Consider the following 20,714-nt stretch of genomic DNA (forward strand, 5'->3'; position numbering starts at 1 on the left):
CAGAGAAGCCAGTTTAAAACCAGAGAAGGAAGGAATTTCCTCCGCTTGCTTTTCCTCGCTTCTGGTCCCTGGCCTCAGCTCAAGCTAGAGAAACCAGTTTTAAAGCCAGAGAAGTCAGTTTTAAACCAGAGAAGGAAGGAATTTCCTCTGCTTGCTTTTCCTCGCTTCTGGTCCCTAGCCTCAGGTCAAGCCAGAGAAGCCAGTTTAAAACCAGAGAAGGAAGGAATTTCCTCCGCTTGCTTTTCCTCGCTTCTGGTCCCTGGCCTCAGGTCAAGCTAGAGAAACCAGTTTTAAAGCCAGAGAAGTCAGTTTTAAACCAGAGAAGGAAGGAATTTCCTCTGCTTGCTTTTCCTCGCTTCTGGTCCCTAGCCTCAGGTCAAGCCAGAGAAGCCAGTTTAAAACCAGAGAAGGAAGGAATTTCCTCCGCTTGCTTTTCCTCGCTTCTGGTCCCTGGCCTCAGCTCAAGCTAGAGAAACCAGTTTTAAAGCCAGAGAAGTCAGTTTTAAACCAGAGAAGGAAGGAATTTCCTCTGCTTGCTTTTCCTCGCTTCTGGTCCCTAGCCTCAGGTCAAGCCAGAGAAGCCAGTTTAAAACCAGAGAAGGAAGGAATTTCCTCCGCTTGCTTTTCCTCGCTTCTGGTCCCTGGCCTCAGCTCAAGCTAGAGAAACCAGTTTTAAAGCCAGAGAAGTCAGTTTTAAACCAGAGAAGGAAGGAATTTCCTCTGCTTGCTTTTCCTCGCTTCTGGTCCCTAGCCTCAGGTCAAGCCAGAGAAGCCAGTTTAAAACCAGAGAAGGAAGGAATTTCCTCCGCTTGCTTTTCCTCGCTTCTGGTCCCTGGCCTCAGCTCAAGCTAGAGAAACCAGTTTTAAAGCCAGAGAAGTCAGTTTTAAACCAGAGAAGGAAGGAATTTCCTCTGCTTGCTTTTCCTCGCTTCTGGTCCCTAGCCTCAGGTCAAGCCAGAGAAGCCAGTTTAAAACCAGAGAAGGAAGGAATTTCCTCCGCTTGCTTTTCCTCGCTTCTGGTCCCTGGCCTCAGCTCAAGCTAGAGAAACCAGTTTTAAAGCCAGAGAAGTCAGTTTTAAACCAGAGAAGGAAGGAATTTCCTCTGCTTGCTTTTCCTCGCTTCTGGTCCCTAGCCTCAGGTCAAGCCAGAGAAGCCAGTTTAAAACCAGAGAAGGAAGGAATTTCCTCCGCTTGCTTTTCCTCGCTTCTGGTCCCTGGCCTCAGCTCAAGCTAGAGAAACCAGTTTTAAAGCCAGAGAAGTCAGTTTTAAACCAGAGAAGGAAGGAATTTCCTCTGCTTGCTTTTCCTCGCTTCTGGTCCCTAGCCTCAGGTCAAGCCAGAGAAGCCAGTTTAAAACCAGAGAAGGAAGGAATTTCCTCCGCTTGCTTTTCCTCGCTTCTGGTCCCTGGCCTCAGCTCAAGCTAGAGAAACCAGTTTTAAAGCCAGAGAAGTCAGTTTTAAACCAGAGAAGGAAGGAATTTCCTCTGCTTGCTTTTCCTCGCTTCTGGTCCCTAGCCTCAGGTCAAACCAGAGAAGCCAGTTTAAAACCAGAGAAGGAAGGAATTTCCTCCGCTTGCTTTTTCTCGCTTCTGGACCCTGGCCTCAGCTCAAGCTAGAGAAACCAGTTTTAAAGCCAGAGAAGTCAGTTTTAAACCAGAGAAGGAAGGAATTTCCTCTGCTTGCTTTTCCTCGCTTCTGGTCCCTAGCCTCAGGTCAAGCCAGAGAAGCCAGTTTAAAACCAGAGAAGGAAGGAATTTCCTCTGCTTGCTTTTTCTCGCTTCTGGACCCTGGCCTCGGGTCAAGCCAGAGAAGCCAGTTTTAAAACAGAGAAGGAAGGAATTTCCTCCACTTGCTTTTCCCTTCTTCTAGAGTAAAACAACTACTTTCAAAGTAAAGACCACCCAAAGAAACAGGAAATAACACTTTCAAACCATTAACGAAAGGATTTGGAAGTCTCGGAAGTTTCAAAAAGTTTTGAACATGTTTTTCTGTGAAAATCGGAATTGACTTTAGAATCGAACCACCAGCCGAAACGAATTTTGAACCATTTTTTGGATCAACCAAGCGTTATGTTTATTGAGAAGGGAATCCTAGTGTGTTTAGTGGTATTTATTTTCTGGTAGGTCTCCTTAAAATTGCAACTTCAGTAAATAGAATCTCATGAGTGATTCTAGCCAGGTTGTTAACCGGGGCTCCTTACAGGGAGCGGTCAACCCTCCTGTTTAAGGAGCTCCACTGGCTGCCATTCATTTTCGGGACCCATTTCAAGGTGCAGGTTCTTACCTACAAAGCCCTGAACGGTTTGGGACCCGCCTACCTGCGTGACCGCATTTCTGTATACGAACCCACACAATCTCTTTGATCATCTGAAGAGGTCCTGCTCGCTCTCCCACCTGTATCGCAAGCGCGATTGGTGGGGACAAGAGAGAGGGCCTTTTCGGTGGTGACCCCTCGACTCCGGAACTCACTTCCTAAGGACATCAGGCTTGTTCCAACTCTGGCAGTCTTTAAGAGGGGCTTGAAGATGTGCTTGTTCCAGTGTGCCTTCCCAGAATAATGATCCCATAGCACTTTGTCCTCCAAAGCACTTTATATTGTTTGAGGTCTGCTTGTATGTTCCCACAAACTGCCCCATCACTTTTTCGCCCATGTCCAGCATTATTTTTTTTAAAAAATTAATTTACATTTGGCCTACCCATAGATTTTAAAGTGTGTTGTCTACTGTTAATGCTTATGTTATCGTTTTATTGGTTTTTTTGTTTGATTTTAATTGCTTGTATTGTTGTTGTTATTGCTTGTATTGTTGTATTCTGGGCTCAGCCTCATGTAAGCCGCACCGAGTCCCTTGGGGAGATGGTAGCGAGGTATAAATAAAGTTGATTGATTGATTGATTGATAGATGAGTGAAAGTATTGAGTTGGGATCATGGAAGGATGGAAAGAAAACTATGCTGTCACATGCTGGGCCTGTGCATAAGACTAGACAGGACATAAATTCCGTGTGCCCAACGGGACGCCAGGGCTGCCTCTGATTAAAGGCCTTTGGATTTCCTTAAACAGAGTCTTTAGATTGCTTAAAGGTTCAACAAAGTTCTTTATTAATGAAAACAAACAGGTACTTTAAGGCTTTCTTAACAGTCTATTGGTTCTCTCTCAATCTTGTCCACAGGGAACAGGCACTATCTTCTTAACTGTAACTAATGGGGAAATCCTTAACTTCTAATCTGGGCAGTCTGTCTTTGCCTCTGTTGGCGTGGAGCCCCTGCACCCGGTACCAACTGCTTCTGGCTTCCGCGAGTGACCCTTACCAAGCAGAGCTTTGTAGACTTCCAGGGAAAAAGGAGTTCAGGTTTCGGTGATGGCTGGCTGAAGTCCCTCAGCAAAGGAGCTGTAAGGCTGTATGATCCTCGGCTAAGCTGTGGGCTGTATAACCCCGGCCAAGCTGTAGACTGTATATCTCCCCGGCCAAGGCGAAGCTATCTACAGGAGCTCTTGGTATTATGTCCTGCATGGAAAGCTTCTCTGTGTGGACTGAACCCAAACTGGCTCCTATTCCCTCCAAAACTCAAAAAGGGGCGGGACCAGGGAACCTAACTATAATTGACAGGTGGCTTGCCCTATGATTGCAGCCAAAAGAAGCCACCTATCTGCAGAGGTCCTGAAACTTAGAACTACAAACAAACATTCAATGCAAAGCAAACAAAATTGGAGCTCCTGGTGCAGCTGTACCTGCACAAAAACAGTCAATGGATGTGAAACTGTTGATTTCATTGACTGAAGCAGCAAGATGGAGACATATTCAGGTGGCTACAACCTCAAGCCATTGAGAAAGCTCCTATCAAAAGGGGGGCCTGGGGGCAGTTAAAAGAAAGCCTCCTTGCGTCTTTAAAGGGGACGCCTATTCCCGCCGTGGGAAAGAAAACGACTTCTAAGTAAGGCTAGTCTGGGGTAAAGCTTCTGGAGCTGTCTACTGTGTGTCTACTCCAATCTAAAGGGCAACTCCTCAGACCACCCACACGTCGTGCTGCCTCTCTGTTGCTTTTCGTTTGCTTTTTCAGGGGGATTAGTGCTAAACAGGACCGCCTTGCAGCCTCACCAAAAAAAAAAGAGAAGAGGAGGGAAAAAAAATCAATTTTGTGTAAAGTGAAAATTAGTCTCTTAAATCTGCAAAGCGAGCTGTTTATCTTACAAATTTATTCTTTTTTTATTGGGCCACACATACCCTAGATAGAAAGATAAAAGAGAAACGTCTAACAAGCTGTCATTAAGAATGACATCTAGCAAAACATAACTAGTACTCTTATTCTGTAAATTTATCCTAAGTGGCTTGTTAGCTCTAGCTATCTGTTTATCTCTATTTTCCCCTCTCTCTTTTTTTTTTTGCAGGGTATTTATCAAAACTGCATTTTTAAAAAACCCTCTACACATATGTGTTTTCTATAGTTTTACTATGCATGCTTCAGCATATATTTTTCTCTCTCTGTTGAATTCTGTATACAGTGCTGTGTAAATATAATGACAATTAGAATCCCTTGAGAAATCCAGAAATATAAAATAGCCCTTCTGCAAGTCTGCTTGAAAGACCACATAGATTCTGCATTGTGTTACCCTGAGATGCTGTGAATAATTAAAATGTCTGTTGCGAGCTTTCTGTCTTATACTTTGGGCTAGCATTTCAAGCAGAACATTTAGAGAATCTTAATCACTCATGGATCCACTTTACTAAATAATTTGGTTTTGTCTTTTAAAAAAAGAAAACTCAAACTTTACTCTCATTAAAGAAAATGTTGCAATCATTTGTGATTCTCGAAGTAGGGAGCCATTATCCAGAGGCAGAGAAATATTTCCATCTCTATTCGTTACTTAGGAAAACTGGGTGTAAAGTTCACTTTGTTATATTTTCTGGAGGGTGACTAAAATGATCAAGGGTCTGGAGAACAAGCCCTATGAGGAGCGGCTTAAGGAGCTGGGCATGTTTAGCCTGAATCATAGAATCATAGAATCACAGAATCAATGAGTCGGAAGAGACCTCCTGGGCTATCATCCAATCCAACCCCATTCTGCCAAGAAGCAGGAATATTGCATTCAAATCACCCCTGACAGATGGCCATCCAGCCTCTGCTTAAAAGCTTCCAAAGAAGGAGCCTCCACCACACTCTGGGGCAGAGAGTTCCACTGCTGAACGGCTCTCCCAGTCAGGAAGTTATTCCTCATGTTCAGATGGAAGCTCCTCTCTTGTAGTTTGAAGCCATTGTTCCATTGCGTCCTAGTCACCAAGGAAGCAGAAAACAAGCTTGCTCCCTCCTCCTCCCTGTGGCTTCCTCTCACGTATTTATACATGGCTATCATGTCTCCTCTCAGCCTTCTCTTCTTCAGGCTAAACATGCCCAGCACCTTAAGCCGCTCCTCATAGGGCTTGTTCTCCAGTCCCTTGATCATTTCAGTCGCCCTCCTCTGGACACATTCCAGCTTGTCAATATCTCTCTTGAATTGTGGTGCCCAGAATTGGACACAGTATTCCAGGTGTGGTCTAACCAAAGCAGAATAGAGCATGGGGAGCATGACTTCCCTGGATCTAGACACTATGCTCCTATTGATGCAAGCCAAAATCCCATTGGCTTTTTTTGCCGCCACATCACATTGTTGGCTCATGTTTAACTTGTTGTCCACGAGGACTCCAAGATCTTTTTCACATGTACTGCTCTCGAGCCAGGCCTCATCGTCCCCTGTTCTGTCTCTTTGCATTTCGTTTTTCTGCCTAAGTGGAGTATCTTGCATTTGTCACTGTTGAAAAAGAGAAGGCTGAGAGGCGATATGATAGCCATGTATACATATGTGAGAGGAAGTCATAGGGAGGAGGGAGCAAACTTGTTTTCTGCTACCCTGGAGACTAGGATGCAATCGAACAATGGCTTCAAACTACAAGAAAGGAGGTTCCATCTGAACATGAGGAAGAACTTCCTGACTGCGAGAGCTGTTCAGCAGTGGAACTCTCTGCCACAGAGTGTGGTGGAGGCTCCTTCTTTGGAAGCTTTTAAACAGAGGCTGGATGGCCATCTGTCAGGGGTGATTTGAATACAATATTCCTGCTTCTTGGCGGAATGGGGTTGGATCGGATGGCCCACGAGGTCTCTTCCAACTCTAGGTCTATGATTCTAATTTCCTGTGAAAGCTGTTCAGCAGTGGAACTGTGATGCAAGTGGTGCCACCTATGTGTAAAACTGTTAGTTGCAAGATTTAAGCTGTTGTATCATGCTTAATCCTGCCCCTTTTACCCTGCTTATGTATAGTTGTATGGATTGGTTACTTATAGCTGTCAATCAGTACTGTTTGGCTCCACCTCTTCCTGCAGGAGGGGAGTGCTTCCTTTCTTTTTCATTCTGCCATCAGAGTTCCTACCATATGGACGTGAGTAAGAGACTTGACTCTAAAGGACCCTGATTTAAGTTACCTCTTAGCACCAGTTCTGAGGTTTTTTACCCTTGGGACTCATGCTTTATGTCCAGATCATCCTGGACAACATTGAGGAGACCCAAGCGCCTTCAAGCCGGTTCTTTTGGCACCAGAGGAAGATCCTGAGTCTTCAAAACATAGTCCATCTGAACTGGGGTTGTGGTTTACTCCGGCATTCACAGCCATTGAGGAAAGAGGAAACTTGGTGAGGCTTTTCAGCTTCAAACCCCTTGGACCCAGGACTGATTGAGACTGTAACGTATATTTTCCTTCACCCCTCTGAAGTTTTCCAGCTCATTGCTTTAAAGAAATGACTTTGTGATAAATAAAACTTATTTTGAGATATTTACAGGGTTTTGGGTTTTTGGGAGTTCCAGTTTCCTATAGGAGGGCAAGAAGCAATCCCCTGGGGGAAAGATGCCACGTCCACCCCTCCTTTATTGAGAATAATAGCCCCCAGGCGCGACGGCACAGGAACTCTCTGCCCCGGAGTGTGGTGGAGGCTCCTTCTTTAAGCTTTTAAACAGAGGCTGGATGGCCATCTGTTGGGAGTGCTTTGAATGCCATTTTCCTGCTTCTTGGCAGAACGGGGTTGGACTGGATGGCCCAGGAGGTCTCTTCCAACTCTTTGATTCTACGATATTTCTTGTTACTAATTTTCTGATATTCTTGGGTCATTTCAGAGATTTCCTTTGTCTCTACTCACTTTTACTGTCATTCAAGCTTTGATGAATTGCTTTTAACCCATGTCTAGTGCTTCTCAATCTTCCTAATGTAATATAATATATTGTATATACATATCTATATAAATAAAAATGTAATGTCCGTTTGTGGGATTGACAGAACTCAAAAACCACTGGTCAAATTGACACCAAATTTGGACACAAGACACCTAACAACCCAATGTATGTCCTTCACTCAAAAAGATTTATTTTGTCATTTGGGAGTTGTAGTTGCTAATCCTGTTGTAGTTGAAATCCTGTAATCCTGAAAGGGAGTTGTAATCCTGAAATTATGTGGACTCAAACAATGATGGATCTGGACCAAACTCTACACAAATACTCAATATGCCCAAATGTGAACACTGGTGGAGTTTGGGGAAAATAGACCCTTGACTTTTGGGAGTTGTAGTTGCTGGGATTTATAGTTCACCTACAATCACAGAGCATTCTGAACTCTACCAACGATGGACTTGAACCAAACTTGGCACACAGAACTCCCACGACCAACATAAAATACTGCGTTTTCTGGTGGTCTTTGGCAACCATTCAGACACCCGCTCGTGACTCCCCTCCCACAGGATCCCAACCCCAGGTTGAGAAACGCTTCTCTAATGCAACCCTTGCTCAAACATAAAAGAGCTCAGCCAGTTTCCAAACATTCTGCAGTTAGTTTGCAGCAGTTGCCTTACCTTATATGATCTCTCCCATTGACTCAAACATCTCTGCCTCTTCTTCATGTTCAGTCATTTCACTCACCCCCTTTCTCTCCCTCATTACTGTAAAGAGAGTATTAAATAATATGTCAGAGGCACATGAAGCCCCAAGTCCTAATTACTTCTGAATAGGAAGGGACGGAACCAAATTTCTTTCTCATTGGAATCAAACACATCACATTTTTCACTAGAAAATATACCTTTGCAATTCACGTTTAATGGGATTAATGTATACAAGCCGTCCCTAAGTTACAAACAAAGTTTGTTCTTTAGTTGAATTGAGCCAGAACAGGTATATTTTTAAGATGTAACTCCAGTTACACATTGTAGAATATATATATATATATATATATATATATATATATATATATTCTATGTAATGTTCGTTTGTGGGATTAGCATAACTCAAAAACCACTGAACGAATTGACACCAAATTTGGACACAATACACATATGAAGCCAACAAGTAGTCATCACTCATAAAAACACTGAAAAACACAGCAGAAGATAGTTTAAAAGCCAAAAAAAAAATACATTATAACACATGTGCAAAACCAAAACCACACACACACACACATATATGCAAACACACATATATACACATATACAGTAATCTCAAAATTGATTGGATTACTGTAATGCACTCTACATGGGGCTACTCTTGAAAACGGCCCGGAAATTTCAATTGGTTCAACGGGCGGCGGCCAGGTTGTTAACTGGTGCTCCTTACAGGGAGCGGTCAACCCTCCTGTTTAAGGAGCTCCATTGGCTGCCATTCGTTTTCCAGTCCCAATTCAAGGTGCAGGTGCTTACCTACAAAGCCCTAAACGGTTTGGGACCCTTCTACCTGCGTGACCACATCTCTGTGTACGAACCCACACGATCTCTTCGTTCATCTGGAGAGGCCCTGCTCACGATCCCACCTCTATCGCAAGTGCGATTGGTGGTGATGAGGGATAGGGCCTTCTTGGTGGTGGCCCCTCGACTCTGGAACTCACTCCCCAAGGACATTAGGCATGCCCCAACTTTGGCAGTCTTTAAGAGAAGCCTAAAAACGTGGTTGTTCCAGTGTGCCTTCCCAGAATAAGGAAACCCAAGCAACATGTCCCTAATCGCACTTTACTAATGATCTAGGATTGTCTACTCGCTCCATCTCTCTCCAAATACCTATCCTAGTTATAAGTCGCCTTGTCATGCCCAGCATTTTAAAAATTTTAATTATTACAATTGGCCCTGCCATAGGTTTTTGATGCGTTGTGGTGTTATTGTTACTGTTTATTGCTTTGTTTATGAGTTTATTTATTGTCTGTATTGTTGTTGTTGCTTTTTTACTGATGTATTTGGGTGCGGCCTCTTGTAAGCTGCATCGAGTCCTTCGGGAGATGGTAGCGGGGGTATAAATAAAGGTTTATTATTATTATTATATGCACAAATATATACACACATATATGCACACATATACACACACAAAACACATATACACAGACTGGGCCACAGCAATGCATGGCAAGGGATGGCTAATATATATATAGTGAATTAACTGGGGACTTAGAAGAATGCAATATTTTCTGCATTATGCCTGTTACTATTAGTGAGATTAAGGTAAACGTTTTCCCCTGACATTAAGTCTAGTTGTGTCCGACTCTGGGGGTTGGTGCTCATCTCCATTTCTAGGCCAAAGAGCCGGTGTTGTACGTAGACACCTCCAAGGTCATGTGGCCGCCATGACTGCATGGAGCGCCGTTACCTTCCTGCTGGATGGTAGACCTATTGATCTACTCGCATTTTGCATGTTATTGAACTGCTAGGTTTGCAGAAGCTGGGCCGAACAGCCCTGGATTCGAACCTGCGACCTTTCAATCAGCAAGTTCAGCAGCTCAGCGGTTTAACCCACTGCACCACTGGGGACTCCATATGCCATACATATGTCAACAATATCTGGACTCTATGAATGGGAAACCTCCAAGTCACCCTGTTTTCTGAAGTGTTGCTTAGGGTTGTGGACTCCTTAAAGGTTGTGGACTCCTTAAAGTGTTGCTTAGGGTTGTGGACTCAGGGTTGTGGACTCCTTAAAGGTTTCCCCTCGACATGAAGTCCAGTCGTGTCTGACTCTGGGGGTTGGTGCTCATCTCCATTTCTAAGCCAAAGAGCTGGTGATGTCCATAGATGCCTCCAAGTTCATGTGGCCAGCATGACTGCATGGAGTGCTGTTACCTTCCTGCCCGAGTGGTACCTATTGATCTACTCACATTTGCATGTTTTCGAACTGCTAGGTTGGCAGGAGCTGGGGCTGACAGCAGGAGCTCACCCCGCTCCCTGGATTCGAACCTATGACCTTTCGGTCAACAAGTTGTTTAACCCACTGCGCCACCGGGCAGATTAGTGAGATTAGTTAACAATAACAATTGTGGTACAACTAGCCCTTCTGCTCTTGCAACTTTTCAAAAGTGGCTTCTGTTTTGTATATATCTGCATATTGATTAACAGTGAACCAGATTCAAGAAGGCAGAGATACACTTTCCTTTAAAAAAAAAGGAATAGAAAAGAAATAGTTTTTTTTTTTTAGGATGAGAAAGTACTTAATAGGAATGAAGCAAAGGAAGAAATCAAACCAGCTGCTGACACAGCTGTTTCTTTTCTTGTCTAATTCACTTCAGTCTAAAGGTACCATATGCCGCTTAAAACGACGGTGGGGAAGATGAAATAATTTAAGAGAATAACAAGAAAATACATGAATTGTCAGCATTCTGTCAGATTTAAAGAATGAAACAGACAGGTGTAGTATTGACATGTTTAGCTTTGTGTTGCGTTAGCAGTTTGAGTGAGAACAACTCCTTGACATGTGCCGAAGTGATGTGAGAACGCGCTTCTCTCTCTCTCTCTCTGTTTCAGACGTCGGAGATGAAGTCGGGAGATCTGCCGGGATCCAGCAGCAAGCTTTGCTGAGAGACAGGAGCCTCGGGTCGGCCATGAAAGACTGCCCGTACTGCGGGAAAACCTTCAGGACGTCACACCACTTAAAGGTTCACTTGAGGATACACACAGGTGACGTCTCCTTTGTTTTCAGGGGGAGAGAGAGCCATTTGCAGGGCACCCTGGCTGAGAAACTCAGCTGTAGACCAAGGCGGGATCTACACTGCCATATAATCCAGATTATCAAAGCAGATAATTCACGTTATCTGCTCTGAACTGGATTATATGATCCTACAAAACTAAATTATCCAGTTCAGTATAGATAATCTGGCAGTATAGATGGGATCTAAGATGGGACTCCCAGTTCACAGGTTGTTTACTTACTTACTTAGGTGATTCCTCGTCGGTTGGGGTTGGCACGCCTTCCACCTGAAGACCGATGTCCTCACATGCAGTTCAAGAATAGGGATTGTCAATGAGGGATTGTCCGAGTAGGATTGCCTTCCAAGATCGGTGTATTGGTGGTGGGTCTGTAGGTGACCATGGAGCCCTATTCTTGACCTGCATGTTCTCCCTTCCATAGTGAGGGCATTGGTTTCCAAGTGGAAGGCGGTCCCGGTCGGCGTTGGCTTGACACACCTTCCTCTTGGCATGTTTCTCTCTTTCACCCTCCATTCGTGCCTCTTCAAGTTCTACAGCACTGGGCCCATGCTCACACTTTATAGAAAAAACAACAACTATGTCACGATGCCAGGGTTCTGCCATATTCAGGTAGAGATGAACTAAACAAACTCCCAGCTTGTGTTAAACAATTTAATTAAAACAACACTTACTTTCTGGCTGTTTCAATATGTTCCAAAACATAAAACATAAAGATAGCACTCAGCCACAGAAACAAAAACTGATAGCAAACACTGTTGCAGGTTCAAGATAACACCGTAGTCAAAAGGTCCAGTCCAGTGGTCAAATGCCAAGAGTTCAATAAGCAAAGTCCAGGGATCAAGAGTCTATATCTTAGTGAAAAGCCAGTCCAAAGGTTCAAGGTTCCAGGGTTTCAAGGGTTCAAGAGATAGGTCAGGATACCGAAAATCCACAAACCTGGGGGGAAACCAGCAGCGTCTACCACCAAAATAAGACAAATACTTTTCTTTCAAAGATCAGACCCAAGGTTCGCTCATTATATCCAGAAACACCCAGCTGCAACCTATCTCTTGCATACCTCCACCCTTAATTGCTTTCACCCATGAACTCTTACTTATAGATTAGTCAACCCTTCCATCAACAACTGCTAGGCCTAACACCACCAACCACCAACAACTGTAGAACATGATTCATGACAAAATACAATGAAATCCCAAACATTTGTTACACCTGCCTAACAGTATCTCCCTCTTACTTTTCTACCAGTTTGTTCTCCATGGATATTTTCCTGGTTCTTCATCTTCCCACACAAACTTTCTTTCTCTCTCTCCTTTACTCTTTTCTCTCCTCCCTGAGATGATTGTTGGTGTGACCTTCTCAAAGTCCAGATTTTGATCCATAAGTTAAGACCATCGTTCTAGGTGTGGAAGCAGCCCATATTGTCATTCCCTATCAGAAGTGATTCTCTATATAAATAAAAATGTAATTTTTTTTTCTAGAATGGCAGGGGACAGCTAGTCTATATAAATAAAAATGTAATGTTCGTTTGTGGGATTAACATAACTCAAAAACCACTGGATGAACTGACACGGAATTTGGACACAAGACACGAGTGACCATCACTTAAAAAGCCAAAAAAATACATTGCAATACATGCACAAAACCACACATACACACACACACACACAAATATACACAAATATATACACACATATGCATATATATATACACACAAAACACATATACACAGAAAGGGGAAAGGAAAGAAGCACAGAAGGAGGGAGAGAAAGAGTGAAAGAAGGAGGAAAGGAGAGAAGGAAGGAAAGAAAGAAAGATAGAGAAGGAAGGAAGGAGAGGAGGAATGAAAGAGAGAAAGAGGGAGGGAAGGAAGGAAGGAAAGAGACAAGGAAAGATGGAATCAAAGAGCAAAGGAAGCGAGAAAAGGAACACGTAGAGAAGGAAGAAATAAAAGGGAAAGAAAAAGAGGGAAGGAAGGAAAGAGGGAGGAAAGGAAGAAGAAGGGAGAGAAAGAGGGAAAGAAGGGGAAAGGAGAGAAGGAAGGAAAGAGAGAAGGAAATTAAAAAGTGAAAGAAGAAAGGAAAGAAAGAAGGAACGAAAGAGAGAAAGAGGGAGGGAAGGAAGGAGACAAAGAAGGATGGAACCAAGAGCCAAGGAAGTGAGAAAAGGAACAGTAGAGAAGGAAGAAAGAAGAAGGGAAAGAAAAAGAGGGAAGGAAAGAGGGAGGGAAGGAAGGAGAGAAAGAAAGAAGGAGAGAAAGACAGAGGGAAGGAAGGAAGGAAAGACAAGGAAGGATGGAACCAAGAGCCAAGGAAGTGAGAAAAGGAACAGTAGAGAAGGAAGAAAGAAGAAGGGAAAGAAAAAGAGGGAAGGAAGGAAGGAGAGAAAGAAAGAAAGAGAGAAAGAGGGAGGGAAGGAAAGACAAGGAAGGATGGAACCAAAGAGTAAAGGAAGTGAGAAAAGGAATAGTTAGAGAAGAAAGAAAGAAGGGAAAGAAAAAGAGGGAAGGAAAAACGGAGGGAAGGAAGGAAGGAGAGAAAGGAGAGAAAGAGGGAGGAAAGGCAGGAAAGAGACAAGGAAGGATGGAACCAAAGAGTAAAGGAAACGAGAAAAGGAATAGTTAGAGAAGAAAGAAAGAAGAAGGGAAAGAAAAAAAGGGAAGGAAGGAAAGAGGGAGAGAAGGAAGGAGAGAAAGAGGGAGGGAAGGATGGAAGGAATGACAAGATAGGATGGAACCAAGAGCCAAGGAAGTGAGAGAAGGAACAGTAGAGAAGGAAGAAAGAAGAAGGGAAAGAAAAAGAGGGAAGGAAAGAGGGAGGGAAGGTAGGAGAGAGAGAGAGAAAGAAAGAAAGAGAGAGAGAGAGAGAGGGAGGGAAGGAAGGTAGGCATGACAAGATAGGATGGAACCAAGAGCCAAGGAAGTGAGAAAAGGAACAGTAGAGAAGGAAGAAAGAAGAAGGGAAAGAAAAAGAGGGAAGGAAGGAAAGAGGGAGGGAAGGAAGGAGAGAGAGAGAAAGAAAGAAAGAGAGGGGGGGGGGAGAAGGAAGGAAGGAATGACAAGGAAGGATGGAACCAAGAGCCAAGGAAGTGAGAAAAGGAACAGTAGAGAAGGAAGAAAGAAGAAGGGAAAGAAAAAGAGGGAAGGAAGGAAAGAGGGAAAGAAAGAAAGAGAGAGAAAGAGGGAGGGAAGATAGGCCACAGCAACGCGTGGCGGGTACAGCTAGTCTTTTATAAAAAGTGAGGCCATGCCAAATTCTTTAATTTGAAGGCGCATTAAATAAATTCAAACCGACCATCTTTCCCAAACAAGCCTTGTCTTTAGCTATTTCCAGGAAGATTTGGAGATTCCTTTCGTTTTGCCCCCGCTTCTCCGGATCACCCCGTCCTCAACGCAGCACCGCTTGGCTTCTCTCAACTTAATGACATCCCAAACTTTTTTGTTGAAAATAATTGATTGAATTTAAATTTCCTTAAAAGTTTAAGAGGTAATGCTACAGTATAAATTTCCTACCCACCACTAAGTAGGGAAATATCCATTAGTGAAATTAACTACAGTTTCTAGGTAGCTAACAATGTGGCGTATACAGTAGGGCATGGCTAATGAACACTGCAGTGGGTGATATTTCATTATACAAATTAATGCTCACATTTTAATGGGAAAGTCACATAATGAATCTCAGCTTCACTGACAGCAATTAGAGACACAGATTGTCCCCTTCTGGACAAGACACTGTTTAGCAATAAGCAGCTGTGTAAAAAGTCTTCAGGTTTGCAACATATATATATATGCTTTGGGGGAATTGGTGCACAGTTTATATTAATGTACTGAAGCTTCAGAGCTAAGGAGCATCCATATTTATTTCCCCCAGTATTAACTATGTAAAGTCGAGTAGAAAGACTATATAAATATCCGAGATAGGATTTAAATTCAATTATATAGCTTTGCAAAAATTAAAAAAAAATTATTCTGTCTGTTGTGCATTAGAACAGAAGGTAATAGAAAGCGAGAATGCCAGAGTATGGAATAATTGTATACCTTTGCCTTTGTCTTTGCCTTGCATCTTTCTCCGGCACAATGGCGAGGGAGGGAAGGGATTCGGGATGCAACTGGTATTTCTGACAAACAGATGAACTTTGCGAGGAACATGTGCACGATCCAAAAATAATCCCACAGAACCTTTGATATTCCATTTGGTTTCAAAAGTGTGAAGTGAGTGATTAGAATGATAAAAGAAAGTACCGAGCAGGAAGAGGCATAATAATGAACTAATTAAACCGTGCTGCAGCTCTTTCTCAAATCTCCACTCTGCCATTGATAAAATAGTTTATCAATAACCCTTCCATTGATTAAATCGTCCTTTAAAAAAGTGTGCAGGGCTTTTTCCGAAACTTAGTCCAGACAGAAACTCATCCATTTATTTCATTATGGTTTTATAGACCCAAGGATTCAGGGTTTTGTTGCTTAGTGTCATTTCCAGAGAAAGTGTAGATTGCACTTCAGAAATGGAAAAAGATTTAAATACTCATTTCAGGGCTCAATGATGGATGGAAAACCCTTCTGGAACGTATGAGGACCCAGAAGGGCTTCTGTATAGTTCCCTTCAATATTGGAATGTCTGAAAATGGTGCGTAGAAATTATTCTTTGAAGAAATTAATAGGATAATAATAATAATAATAATAATAATAATAATAATAATAATAATAATAATAATGGTGCGGAGCTTTGGGCTTGAGTGCCACCAGTACGCTGATGACACTCAGGTCATTCTGAGGATGGAGGGCCGGCCGGACTCTGTACCCAAAAATTTCCATCAGTGCCTTGAGGCCATTACTGGATGGTTGCGTGCCAGCAGGTTGAGGGTGAACCCAGCGAAGACGGAGATCCTTGGGCTGGGCTGTCCAGGTGGGAGGGAGATCCAACTGCCTACCCTGGATGGCGAGACACTACGTCCGTCACCTTCTGTCAAAAGCCTTGGTGTCTTATTGGACCCTTTGCTCACAATGGAGGCCCAGGTCTCTGCTGTGAGCAGGTCTGCGTTTTTCCACCTGCGTCAGGCTAGGCGACTGGCTCCCTTCCTATCTAGGAATGACCTGGCTACGGTGATCCAGGTGACGGTCATCTCGAGGCTTGACTACTGTAACGCCCTCTACATTGGCCTTCCTTTGTCAGTGATCCGGAAACTGAAGCTGGTGCAAAATGTGGCGGCTCGTCTTCTTGCTGGGGTGCCGGTGAGGTGTCATATCACCCCAATTCTCCAACAGCTGCACTGGCTTCCGATTGAGTACCGGACTACTTTCAAGGTGCTGGTACTAACCTTTAAAGCCTTATATGGTCTGGGGCCGGCGTACCTGAGGGCCCGCTTATCCCCCTACCAACCCCAGAGATTACTTCGGTCTGAGGACCAAAATTTGCTTGAAGTCTCTAACATCCGGACTTACCATCTGTCCTCGACTAGGCAGAGAGCCTTCTCAGTTGTGGCCCCTTATTTATGGGATGCCTTGCCAGTTGAAACCCAAACCATCCGAGAGCTACTTGCTTACAGGAAAGACTGTAAGACCTTTCTTTTCCGACAAGCTTTCGATGGGTGAATAACTCAGGACTATGTTGGTTCTTGTTTTTATTGTATTTTAAAGTTGGTTGTATTGTTTTAATCTACTGCTGTAAACCGCTCTGAGCCAAATTGGGAGTAGCGGTATACAAGTCAAATAAATAAAAATAAAATAAATAAATAATCTTTATTTATACCCCGCTACCATCTCCCCAGGGGACTCGGTGCGGCTTACATGAGGCCGAGCCCAGAATACCACAATACAAGCAATAACAACAACAATACAAGCAATTAAAATCAAACAAAAAACAATAAAACAATAACATAAGCATTATCAATAGGACAACACACTTTAAAATCTATGGGTAGGCCGAATGTAATTAAAAATCTAAAAAATAATGCTGGACATGGGCAGTTGTGGAAACATACAAGCAGACCTAAAACAATATAATGTGCTTTGGAGGACAAAGTGCTCTGGGATCATTATTCCGGGAAGGCACACTGGAACAACCACGTCTTCAAGCTCCTCCTAAAGACTGCCAGAGTTGGGGCATGCCTGATGTCCTTAGGGAGTGAGTTCCAGAGTCGAGGGGCCACCACCGAAAAGGCCCTCTCTCTCGTCCCCACCAATTGCGCTTGCAATGGAGGTGGGAGCGCGAGCAGGGCCTCTCCAGATGATCGAAGAGATCATGTGGGTTCGTATACAGAGATGCGGTCACGAAGGTGGGTGGGTCCTAAACCGTTCAGGCCTTTGTACGTGAGAATCTGCACCTTGAATTGGGTCCGGAAAATGAATGGCAGCTAGTGGAGCTCCTTAAACAGGAGGGTTGACTGCTCCCTGTAAGGAGCCCCGGTTAACAACCTGGCTGCCACTCGTTGGACCATCTGGAATTTCCGAGCCGTTTTCAAGGGTAGCCCACGTAGAGTGCATTACAGTAATCCAGTCTAGAGGTGACTAAGGCATGGAATAATAATACTATATATTCCGTTCTATCTCCCCAAAGGGACTCAGTAAAGATGGTCCCAGTGATGATTGGCACACTGGGTGCAGTGCCTAAAGACCTTGGCCTGCACTTAAACACAATAGGCGGTGACAAAAACACCATCTGCCAGCTGTAGAAGGCCATCTTACTGGGATCTGCATGCATTATTCGCTGATACATCACACAATCCTAGACACTTGGGAAGTGTCCAACGTGTGATCCAATGCAACAGCCAGCAGAGTATCTGTTGTGGACTCATCTTGTTGTGTTTCAAATAATAATAATAATAATAATAATAATAATAATAATACTATATATTCCGCTCTATCTCCCCAAAGGGACTTAGGGTGGATTCCAAACATAAAAGGCAAACATTCAATGCCTGAATACAACAACAAAACATCCATACTAACAAAATTTATACAACCCAACATATGAATATAAATACGAATTATAACTTAACAAACTAAAATGGAATAAAAAGCACCGCCTGTTATAACAGACATAACAGACAAAACATCAAACATCAAATGGAAATGATAATTTCCCATTTTTGGGGCAAATTGATTATATGGGGAAATTGTGCAAAATCCAAGTTTTCTTATTTACATTATTTATATTCTGCCCTTCTCACCCCGCAGGAGTCTCAGGGCAGATTACAATGTACATATACATGGCAAACATTCAATGCCATAGATACACAACATATATAGACAGACACATGGAGGCTATTGAACATTCCAGCTTTTTCATGAGGGTATTCCAGCCACCAGGGGAGCTGTTGCTTCACCGTCCATTTGTGACACTGATGAAGTACTTCCTCATTCTTTGCATGCTTGCTGGAGATTTTTATGGCGTCGTAAATTAGCCTCCCCGCATAAGCGGTACCTAAGTTTCCTACTTGACAGATGCAACTGTCTTTCGGGCTGCAAAGGTTGACAGAAAGCTACACAAATTGGTCAGAAGCTCACTCCAACCCGGGCTGGCTTCGAACTCATGACCTTTTGGTCAGTAGTGATCCTAATGCAGCTGACTCCCAGCCAGCTGTGCCACAGTCCTTCTCCCCTCTTGGAGCATTGTGTGAGTGTGTGTGTGTGTGTGTGTAGGGTGATAGCATAATTACTTTCCAAATTGTGGTGCAGCTGGCTGAGTGTCAGCTGCATTAAGATCACTCTGACCAAAAGGTCATGAGTTCGAAGCCAGCCCAGGTTGGAGTGGGTTTCCAACCAACTGTGTGTAGCCTGTTGTTGACCTTTGCAACCTGAAAGACAGTTGCATCTGTCAAGTAGGAAAATTAGGTACCACCTTAAAGTGTGGGGAGGCTAAATTAACTGATTTATGAGGCCATAAAGATGACTCCAGCAAAGCATTCCAGTGGGGAAGCACGCGGGGAATGCGGAAGTGCTTCATCAGCGTTGCAGATGGACAATGAAAGCGACAGCTCCCCTGGCGGCTAGGAAAAGTGAAATAGCCTCTGTGTATGACTGTATATGTTTGTATGTCAAAAATTGGCATTGAATGTTTGCCATATATGTGTACACTGTAATCCGCCCTGAGTCCCCTGCGGGGTGAGGAGAAGGGCGGAATATAAAAGCTGTAAATAAATAAATATAATAAATAAATAAATATGTAGACGCAGTACAGGATGTCCCCCCTTATCCACGGATTCAGTGTCTACTGACTTTACTAGAAAGAGTGTTGCTTGTAAGCCTCTCCAGCGACACAATAGCCCCATCCCCATCTCCAGCCCCATCTCCAGCCCCATCTGCTCCTACAAATGAAATCAATTGCCTACCAAAGTTAGAAGATACTGTCAGTGGGGGAAAAAACAGGGAAGGGACCAAACTGACCTCCCATGGAAAGGAGTTCCTCAACTTGGGGCAAGCCACTTTAAAGCGTTCTCTCCCTTGTCCTCATCAAGCAAGTCAATGATCAGTGAAGACTCAATGCTTATCCACTAAATAGGTGGAATATATGTCCAAGGTAGGTGTGTCCGAGGGCATCCATCTATTTGGGGCTTGCTTAACTTTCACCGATGATTCATTAATTATGTTCATCCATAAATCTGTTCTTTCCCCATTCTGAATTAATCTGCAATTTTCAGGCAGTGGGGTAGATCAACAAGAAAATATACATGCATCGATAATATTTTGCTATAAAATACATATTTGTGTACACATTTTGAGTGTATACACACACATATAGGTTTTAAACATGAAGTGAAAAAAGGGTGACTTTTTATGAGAGTTACCAAATTGACATTTCTTTTTTTACTTGGAACAAACACTTTGTAGAAAAGAACAGAATAGCTACACATATTTGGGGATGGGGGTGGAGAAGAGGTGAGGCCATCCTAGAAGTTTCTCTGAAATTGCTAAATGTGGGTTGCTTGTCTTCAAGTCATTTCTGACATACGATGACGCTAAAGGATATGCACCACTGGGTTGTCTTGGCAAGATTTTTTCAGAGGGGGGTTGCCCTTGCTTTCTTCTGCGGCTGGATCTACACTGCCATATAATCCAGATTTTCAAATCAGATCATCCGCATTGCAGACTAGGATGTGGAACAATGGCTTCAAACTACAAGAGAGGAGATTCCATCTGAACCTGAGGAAGAACTTCCTGACTGTGAGAGCCGTTCAGCAGTGGAACTCTCTGCCCTGGTGTGTGGTGGAGGCTCCTTCTTTGGAAGCTTTTAAGCAGAGGCTGGATGGCCATCTGTCAGGGGTGATTTGAATGCAATATTCCTGCTTCTTGGCAGAATGGGGTTGGACTGGATGGCCCATGAGGTCTCTTCCAACTCTTTGATTCTATGATTCTATCTGCTTGGAACTGGATTATATGAGTCTACACTGCCAGGACTTTTTAAAAAAATAGCTGAGAAATTGGGATGACATAGGACTGTTCCTGTTCTATATAAATAAAAATGTAATGTTCGTTTGTGGGATTAACATTACTCAAAAACCACTAGGCAAATTGACACCAAATTTGGACACAAGACACCTCTCAGGCTAACAAGTGACCATCACTCATAAAAACACTTAAAAACACAATGGAAGGGACCTTAAAAGTCCAAAAAAACTCAAAATGATGCTACAGTGCATGCGCAAAAATGACTCCCCCGGCAAATGAAACACACAATAGCAAATCCACACTCTCTTCTGGACTACAGCTCCCAGCATCCCCTAGACCAGGCCCTTTAGGAGAGGAGGATGATCCAAAT

General features: G+C 43.4%; 1 protein-coding gene across 9 annotated transcripts in view; it reads left to right on the forward strand.

Moving 5' to 3' along the window:
• Positions 1–20,714, forward strand: part of ZNF536 (zinc finger protein 536) — a 773,116-nt gene that overhangs the window by 472,618 nt on the left and 279,784 nt on the right. For all 9 annotated transcript variants that reach the window (XM_067471133.1, XM_060788164.2, XM_060788167.2 and 6 more), the window contains one exon: positions 10,780–10,932. In XM_067471133.1, the coding sequence (XP_067327234.1) occupies positions 10,780–10,932 (153 nt within the window). The remainder of the gene's footprint in view (positions 1–10,779; positions 10,933–20,714) is intronic.

This window comes from Anolis sagrei, chromosome 8 (genome assembly GCF_037176765.1).
Source record: "Anolis sagrei isolate rAnoSag1 chromosome 8, rAnoSag1.mat, whole genome shotgun sequence".
Classification (NCBI taxonomy): domain Eukaryota; kingdom Metazoa; phylum Chordata; class Lepidosauria; order Squamata; family Dactyloidae; genus Anolis; species Anolis sagrei.